Source organism: Notothenia rossii (genome assembly GCF_949606895.1).
Source record: "Notothenia rossii genome assembly, chromosome: 6".
Taxonomy (NCBI): Eukaryota; Metazoa; Chordata; class Actinopteri; order Perciformes; family Nototheniidae; genus Notothenia; species Notothenia rossii.
In genome coordinates, this window is record NC_136909.1 from 9,427,691 (window position 1) to 9,436,215 (window position 8,525).

The 8,525-nt window shown below is 39.9% G+C and overlaps 2 protein-coding genes across 2 annotated transcripts in view; both read right to left on the bottom strand.

Moving 5' to 3' along the window:
- Nucleotides 1–4,595, bottom strand: part of skic3 (SKI3 subunit of superkiller complex) — a 19,871-nt gene extending 15,276 nt beyond the window's left edge. Inside the window, exons 1-14 of the mRNA XM_079688055.1 lie at nucleotides 4,470–4,595; nucleotides 3,976–4,076; nucleotides 3,677–3,820; nucleotides 3,437–3,528; nucleotides 3,216–3,291; nucleotides 2,965–3,111; nucleotides 2,726–2,824; nucleotides 2,479–2,587; nucleotides 2,235–2,375; nucleotides 1,488–1,586; nucleotides 1,164–1,288; nucleotides 869–955; nucleotides 552–655; nucleotides 290–416 (exon numbers count right to left, since the gene is read on the bottom strand). Of these exons, the coding sequence (XP_079544181.1) occupies nucleotides 290–416; nucleotides 552–655; nucleotides 869–955; nucleotides 1,164–1,288; nucleotides 1,488–1,586; nucleotides 2,235–2,375; nucleotides 2,479–2,587; nucleotides 2,726–2,824; nucleotides 2,965–3,111; nucleotides 3,216–3,291; nucleotides 3,437–3,528; nucleotides 3,677–3,820; nucleotides 3,976–4,065 (1,440 nt within the window). The 5' untranslated portion in view covers nucleotides 4,066–4,076; nucleotides 4,470–4,595. The remainder of the gene's footprint in view (nucleotides 1–289; nucleotides 417–551; nucleotides 656–868; nucleotides 956–1,163; nucleotides 1,289–1,487; nucleotides 1,587–2,234; nucleotides 2,376–2,478; nucleotides 2,588–2,725; nucleotides 2,825–2,964; nucleotides 3,112–3,215; nucleotides 3,292–3,436; nucleotides 3,529–3,676; nucleotides 3,821–3,975; nucleotides 4,077–4,469) is intronic.
- Nucleotides 4,596–4,598: 3 nt separating this feature from the next.
- Nucleotides 4,599–8,313, bottom strand: arsk (arylsulfatase family, member K). Its single transcript, XM_079688058.1, has 8 exons — nucleotides 8,066–8,313; nucleotides 7,736–7,865; nucleotides 7,478–7,637; nucleotides 6,707–6,989; nucleotides 6,429–6,600; nucleotides 5,708–5,932; nucleotides 5,354–5,569; nucleotides 4,599–5,248 (listed from the first exon to the last, which is right to left on the bottom strand). Exons 1-8 carry the CDS (start codon nucleotides 8,171–8,173, stop codon nucleotides 4,974–4,976), a joined length of 1,569 nt encoding a protein of 522 aa, XP_079544184.1. The 5' UTR covers nucleotides 8,174–8,313; the 3' UTR covers nucleotides 4,599–4,973.
- Nucleotides 8,314–8,525: the final 212 nt, after the last annotated feature.

Sequence of the window (8,525 nt, forward strand, 5' to 3'; positions counted from 1 at the left end):
GATTTTTTTTAATGTAAAATACCATTTGTAGCACTAACATACCTTTTTCAGAATTACATTTTTACATATTATGTCTCTATTAGATAGTGTGCTTACTGGGATCTGGAGGTTGCACTAGTCCACATCCCGATTTGGATAACATTTTGATTCATTGTGCAGGCCTGCTTCTGACAACTTTGTGCACAAGTTAAGTCCTTAAACAGGTAATCCTCCGTAGACTAGACTATAGTGAAATAGGTTTCCCCTCGCCAGCAGAGAATTACAACTTTTTAATAATAATTGTCCAAACCTTGAGCAAATGTGTGTGTGTTTTGCTCCGGTCTTTACGGGTCTCTTCTCCCATGTCCCAGTAGAGTCGTCCCAGCAAGAAATAATACTCCCCACAGTCTGGGCTCTGGCTCGCTGCCTTTAGGAAGCTAAACAACAGAAGAGCAATAGAGACAACTTCACCAAGGAGTAGAAAACTGTTTTGCACTTGTTTGATTTCACTTAGCTTCAAGAAAGTGGAATGCCACAGATTTAAAACTCAGATTTAAACAATCTGTTTTCACCTCTCCTCTGCCAGCTGAAGCTTGCCTTGCGCCAAATGTGCCTGTCCTCTCAGAACCAGCGCCTGGGTCAGGTTAGGGTGAGAGGCCACCAGCTCTGAGGACACCTACGACAGACATTATAGTTTCATTTGTATCAATGTGTCTGAAACCATAGAAACCTCTTTCCTTTCCTTAAATTGAAAGAAAGGACAACAAGCAGTTACAGTGTTCATTTATGTTAATTACCAAATTAACACATAACATATTTTTACAGTAGCAGCATTTTTTCCTATGGTATCCTAAACCCAATGAGTCAGAGTACAGAAAAAGTTTTGTACCTTGAGTGCTTCGTCAACTTGTCCCTTATAAAGGTAAGCATGTCCTCTAAGCGCTACGAGAACAGGGTCTGTTTCAGCATCTGGGATCTAAAAACAAACAAAAACAGTATTTGTATGCTGACATTAAGTAGCACTACACATATATATATATATAGTATGACGTATGTTACAACCTCAAAACAGCTTCACCAACACAAATAATAATAAATATAACCGTTTTAACTGCTGCAATGATTACATTCAAAGTATCGTACATACAACAGGCTGGATACATTAATAAAGTTAACCACATCACCTGTGAGAATGTCTCTAAAGCCCGGTCTGCAGCCCCCTCCCCTCCACTCCTGACCAGAGCCTCTAGCTTCAGCTTCAGCAGTTTGACCCTCAGCTCGTTGTCTCCAGAAACACACAGCGTCAGTCCTAACAGAAGCAGACACAGAGCAAAGTTCAGTATCTAACTCAGGGGGGAAATGGACCTTTAAAGATAGAGGCTAACATTCTTTTTTATTTAAAGAATCTTTTTTTTTTTTTTTTACAGTTTTCATAGTATTTCTTTGATTAGCTGGATCAGTGATTACATCTGGGTAAATCATAGTGTTGCAAAGCAGACATAACATACCTTGGGTGCATGACATAGCACTGTCTGAGTATCTCTGCATTTTAAACTGCGCCTCGGCCAGACTGCACCATCCTGTGCTGGAGCTTATTTTCTTTAACCCTAATGAAACAGAAGAAACACATAAGGTGTACTAAGCACAAACACTTTAAATGACATAAACCAAGGTATATGCAGGAAATCCTGAAGTCAAACGTAAAACCTTTTAAAACCTTTTTATGACGTTTTCCATACATTTTAAGACCTCATCGCCACTTGGAGTTTTAACCGGTTACCTTGGCAACACACTTTACCTCACATTTACTATATACAGTATTGATTGTCCTTCCTCCTTATCTTCCAACCATTTGGACGCAGACTTGCATTTCCCCATAACGATGTTGTTTAACAACCGGCGTAATCAAGCAGTGAGCGTGTGATGTCCTGATCAGATGACGTCCAACGGGATGCCATAAATAAACTACACAGAATCACACTACACACCTACGCAATGATTACATTCAGGCAGACTGTAGAACACAACCTCTTTGGACAATTGATATACTTATTGAAAACAAGCTACAAAATGTAATACCTTGGAAAGTGCCGTTTAATACTTTTTAATAGCCTTAATATTCGCTAAATTGATTGATCAACTTTTAATACTTTTTAAGACCCCGCGGACCCCCTGTAAATGTAACGGAGTGCTTGTCTCAGTAACAACTGTCCAGATGCCTCTTACAATAAGAAATACATGATTTGTTCACTCACCTTGCGAAAGATCCCTGATGGCATCTTTAAACCTCCCTTCTTGCAGTGCTTTGGTGCCCAGACCCAGGTGACCTATCCCACTGTTAGGGGCCACATCCAGGAGCCGGGAGAAACAGCTGACTGCACCCTCATCCTGAACACCTTCACATTCAAGTATAACATGCAGAAAGAGCAGGACTGAGTGTCACAGCCTCAGGGCATTCTGGGATGACTGATTTGTGTAAGCAAGACAATAGCATGTTACCTGTTTTGAGGTAATGAGAACAAAGCACCTCAAGGGGATAGCTTTGGTTTGGATAGAGCGAGAGCATGGACTCACATGCCTCTTTCATTTTGGGTTCTTCCTGTGGCAGCTACAGGAGGGGAAGATTCACGATGAGCAGCTCATTAAAACATAACTGCAAAGGGCCATGTATGACGTGGACTCATTTTGATAGACGTGAAAAACATCCTTCGTTTTCAGTGGTTCTGACTTGATGAGATGGACTTACTTTAGAAAGACATTTGACATAGTCAGCTGACATCTTCTTGTGGTCCTCTCCTGGGACAGGGTCCATGAGAACCATGGCCTTTTCAAATGCAGTGATTATCTGAAAAGCACAAACAGTTACATGAAGTTCAGAGAGACATGTGGTTTTTATGTTAGTCCGGGCTAATAGATTACAGCATGGGGTGGGCTCTTATGTGTTTATACACAAAAAGAAACATAATATTTGGGGAAATATCTCACATGTTGTTGAATTTCATTGTCCTGCTCTTCCCCATTGAGGCAGTCTGAGAGCAGTTTGGTCAGCTGTTGCCATAGCTGCAGTAACTCTTTCTTGTCCACTCCCTCTTCTTCCTTCACTTGAATGAGCAGCAGCTTAACCTTTGCCAACTATATTCAAACATACATATTAATTAAAATCTACGAACGTAAAAAAAAATAAATATATATAATCCATCGTTCCATCCATCGAATGCATGTTTTAACATAAATACCTTTGCATATTCTTTGTCAGACTGATAGATATCGGACAGCTTACTGATGGTCTCGTAACATTTATTTTTGTCAGAGCTGTGAATGGAGAGGATATTTCCAATCAATAACATCACAAATCAAATGTGTTGGACTAGTCAAAGCTAAAACATTTAGCTAAGAAATCAGAATGAGGCTACAAGCAAACACGAGCTAAATCACAACCATCCTTAAGAGGTGTTACCTTGAATACAGCTCAACAAGCTTCTGATAGACGTTAGGCAGCTCCACTTGGAAGTCCCACTGATCCGTCTTCACATAAAGATTTGCCAAGCCCTAAAAAACATAGTTCATAATTACTGCACCTGGGGAGCATCAAATACAATAAAAAAAAATAAAAAAATAATCTCAATGTGAGAGAAGCAACGTGTTGTGTTGGATTTGTTAAGCCTATAGCTGTAGACACTACATGGTCCACCCTTACCTGCCATGCCAGCAGCTGCTCAGGCTCCAGCTCCACAGCTTTCTTATAAGCGGTCTGTGACTGATCTGGTTGATCGAGCTCACTAGCTGCCAAGCCGATGAACACCCAGGCGTTATAATTGCTCTTGTCAAGTTTCAAAACAGCCTAAATAAGAGAAATAGAAGTCATTTATCCAACATCTCTGAGAGATACATTGCCTCAAGACTATCTGTGTCATCACTCCTTGGAACATGTTAATATCAACAACAACAGCTCATTATACTTCATTTTATCAGTAGTGTGTATCTCAGATACTTTACCTTGCAGTGCTTTAGAGCCTCTTTGAATTCTTTGTTTTTTATGGCGTCTCTGGCACTTTTTAGTGCTGCTTTCACTTCTTTACTAGACATCTTGTCAATATCTAAACGAAGCAAAGAGGGACATAACAAAAACAAAAACGGTCACATCCCAAACATACAAGGCATAGGCATATGAACTTAAAACATACATGTTAAGAGCTAATTAACGCTAACTATTTGGCTTAATAAAAGAGTACTGAGCAGGTGTATCCGACAAAGTAGGAATAGCTGTTTAAACAGTAAATAATGTGAACAGAGTTTATATTAGCATTGTTTGCTAGCTAAATGTAGCATCAGCTGTAAGCTTGTCCTAGCCTCTAAACTATTTAACTTTAGTACTATAGAATATGACACAGTTTTAACCCTTCCTTAATATATAAAAGGTTATTTAATTGTTTTGTCAAGCTTTTAGCCACGAAACTATTGCTATTGTGAATACATATTGGGGAACCCACTGTTTACGTTGAAAACTTCCTCTGTTCCTGCAGTTAGCTGACACGGAAGTGAAACAGAATTGGCCACGCCTCCTTTGGATTTTCTAAATAAAATGACGTGCAGCAATTTGGTCCACACTTAATACATCGTCAAAACAAAAGTGAACAAAATATTCATTTATTTCGGATAAGGAAATAGCTACATACTGGGAGGAATTCATTAAACTTTATGTGATTGACATGTTATGTTTGGTCCCATTGAAAGTCATTGCAAATGATCAGAGATGTTACATAAGTAAAGGTCCAGATTTAGTGGTAGATTAGGAAATTAAATAAAATCTATTACGTCCTAGATGATCCGTAATTATAGCATTTACAGTATAAATATAAGAGCAACATATAAACCCATTGGTGTCTCTCACTGTACAAAATTGTGAGAGGCCAAGTTTAATCAAAGCTTGAGTCCAGCTCATTCAAAACAAAGACACATCCTAAAGTGAACCATAATTTCAACAAAGCAAAATATCACAAAGAGCCATCGAGCCACTTGTCAATAGCTCTTTCATAGGCAAACGCATCTTTTTGCCAATCCACATGCCACCTCAGGTTAGCAATGACCTGGCTGTAGTTTGTCCCCACACTATGGCGCCAGGCACCAAATGCTATTCTATTGTAGAGATGGACATGTTTGGAGACTTCTGGATAGTTCACAATGCCCCGCAATAGCTTGTCCAAATGTGCCTGCACATCGGGGAATGTTAGAACAACATTATGAAGTTCTTCCTTGTCCAGTGTTACGTCTGCAAAACAAAAGAGGATACAGGACACATGGTTTAATGATTGTTCCATTGTTCTTGAAAGCAAATGAGGATTAAGTGATTTTAGGTTTAGTTTCTGAGGTTTACCGAAAAGCTGTGGGGGAACAGTCAGGCCGTCTGCGTAGGCAATATATTTCCACCTGCCACTTCTCAGCATGTATGTCGAGGCATTGACATTACAGCCGTGATATTCACTCAGAACCCAGTCTGGATGTTGCTCCTTTGAAAACACTCTGGCCTTTGATTTCAGAGGAAGGAGCGAGTGGCCACTGAGATTACCTACTGCTGCAACACCAGCAATGTCTGCAAAAACACAAGTGTGATTTATTACGTTTAAATACTAAAATCAAAGTATAATCGGGCTTTTATTCTTTTGCTTTTACAGATAGTAGGCAGACAGTTTAGACATTTTACTCCTATGTTTTCTGTCTACTTCCTTACCCAGCACAGTGGGATAGAGATCTACCAAGGACACTAGCTGGTTGACCTGAAAGCCAGACATCAGCCCAGGTCCCATGATCATCAGGGGAACGTGGGAACTGCCCTCAAACATCGACATCTTGTAGAACTGCCGGTGCTCCATGGCCATCTCTCCGTGGTCAGCCGTGAAGATCACCACAGTGTTGTTGAGCAGGCCAGTCTCTCTCAGAGCTGAAATCACCTGACCTGGTGGGGTGAGGAAGCGTGGACAAAATGGCAGATAACTCAATATCAATATCTCTTACATATCATTGTGCATTTATTTATTCATGTAAGTTTTACTGGGAGTAATTAAAGTTAAAGTGGCCATATGTTCTTACATGCTGCACTGAAGAAAAAATAAATACTGTTTAAAATATTCTGAATAATTTACATTTTATAGATTTCGATTTAAAGTTACGCTAGACCTTGTTTTATAGCTGGCTTTGATGGAAACACTGTCACTCTCTAACACTACTTCACTTTACTACTTTTGGTATTTTGTCCACGTTGAGATCCAGTAAGAATAAGACTGCTCTTGCAGGTTTGGGGCTGCCCCATTAGTTATCTTTGCAACAGAGTTTGGTTTGAATTTAAGTAATCTATTACGGCATGCAAAAGACTATGCCTTCAGTTAGATACGAAAACCCAGCACCTTTACTTAAAGAGTCTGTCCCCTGGTGAATTACTTCTGTTAACTAACCCAGCATGGCATCAGCTTCAGCACACATGGCATAATAGAAGGCTCTTATGCTTTTGATTTCCTCCACAGTGAAAACACCGCTGCAGTTTTTGGTGAAGGTGGAGTAGAAGTCGACGGGGTGCATGGCATCAACAGGAAGCCATTTAGGAACAGTGATGAGCTCTGAAGACACCTGTGTGGAAGAATTTTTTTTATGGTGATTTATATAAAAAACATACACTATTGTTTTTGCAATAATGAGGATTTTTTTTGTTTAAAGAAACAGGGAATGAAAATGCCTTTTTCAGCCAGTAGGGTGAAGTGAGGAAAGTAGATCCTCCTGCAGTGGGTCCCAGGGATTCCGTTTTATAGGGGTGAGGTAAATTGAGGCCGAGATAAAGAGCGAAGGGCTGCTGTGAGGACGCAGCTCTCTGGTGGATCCACTGCGCAGCCTTGTCTGTGTTTTCCCAGTCTTTTCTCATGATCCTCACTGTGGACGTGTTCCCAACAAGCCGAGTAACAGGCCGGCCCTCTTGGCGCAGGAGGAACTGAACATCCCGTGTCCAGGCCTCAACTCGATTACTGCAGAAATTACACAATTACACAAGAAGGTGCAGGTCTAGACACAAAAACAGGAAATGGAAGGACGAAAGAAGCATCCAAGAAGATGATTCACACTGTTCTGAAGAATAGGTGCTCACATACACAGTATTACTAATTCACTCAAGCAGTGAGTCTCTAACGCTTCATCTGTGTCTATGGGCTTGTATGTTTTATTATTGATAACTTTGGACACTATTTGTAGATCGGACTATTATGGTGTATTCTGTGTATTCCATATATTATGTATTCTATAGCTAATACTGTCGATGTGTATTTATTTACTTTTTGTTTTATTTTATTATATTTTCAACTCATGTATAATGGCTGTTAACATGCTGCAGTGACCACAACACTTTTGAGATCAATAAAGTATATAGAATTTAATCTAATCTATTAATAAGTGCAGGTTTTCTTATCCGACACATCTCATACAACTATACAGTGTACTATACAGTTGCTCTGCCTACCTGACAGAATGACTCCCTGAGGTGTAGTCCAGCTTTCCCATCGACTTGGTCACATATCCATTCTCCTCCAGCAAATCCATCCATGTTGTGGCATTAGCGTCGAGGCATTTGTAGTTGTTCCAAGACTGAGTGAGGTGAACAAACTGACCGCTCCACATCGCTGGAGAACACATATGATAAAAGGAGAAATACATTCATGATTCCAACCTTATTAAATGACTATGATATGTTTGTCCCCAGTGTATTTGAGTACCTTACCTGCTCTTGAGGGGCAGCAGATGGGGGAGTTGGTGTAAGCATTGAGGAATGTGGTACCGAGCTCCCTGAGGTAGTTTACATACGGCAGCTTCACCACTTTGCTGCCAGGATCAAATGTCAATCGCCCATCCTGCAATAAGAGGAAACATTGAGGCACAGAAAAAGGACTAAATGTTGGGAAAAAGCCTCTCTATATGGTGTTTAATCTTGAACTATAAGACTGTCCTCTCATAGAGATTTAGCATAAAACAGATTAATGAAAGGCTACTGTGTTTGTGGCAGTTACTAGACATTATTAAAGCACTGTTGTCTGACTTAATTCATACTTACAAATGCATCACTCATCACCATCACAATGTTGGGCCTGGTTCCATTTAGGCAAAAACTTTGACCATAAATTTGAAACAGGAATATCAAAGACAACACTTCTTTGTTCATGCTTCACCTGCTCCAAAACTGCTAGTTTGCTATCGTTAAAGAAGATATGTGTCTGGAGTTGATGATGTATAAAAGTGTTCCTCTTTGACAGCAAACGGGAACTTTTCAGATCTGGGGGACTTGATATAAACTTCCCGGTTACGCTTTCAAAATAAGAGCTTTTTTTCCACATTTAAAATGAACACTACTAACGTGTAATGATACATTTTAAACTCTAGAGGGCGACATTCATCTGTTTATCAAAACCTCTGTGCTACACAATATTGTTGAGCTGGCACTACTGACGCATTACAGTGTCACAGATGTACAGTATGTCAATGTGTTTATGAGAAAGGAAACCACATATATAATT

What these genes read in the sequence shown, in the direction of transcription:
- arsk (XM_079688058.1), bottom strand. Translation starts at nt 8,173, where the DNA reads ATGAACAAAGAAGTGTTGTCTTTGATATTCCTGTTTCAAATTTATGGT. An exon ending in TGGTGATGAGTGATGCATTT is followed by an intron (nt 7,866 to 8,065) that starts GTAAGTATGAAT and finishes CTCTTATTGCAG; the next exon opens with GATGGGCGATTGACATTTGA. An exon ending in CACCCTACTGGCTGAAAAAG is followed by an intron (nt 6,601 to 6,706) that starts GCATTTTCATTC and finishes TCTTCCACACAG; the next exon opens with GTGTCTTCAGAGCTCATCAC.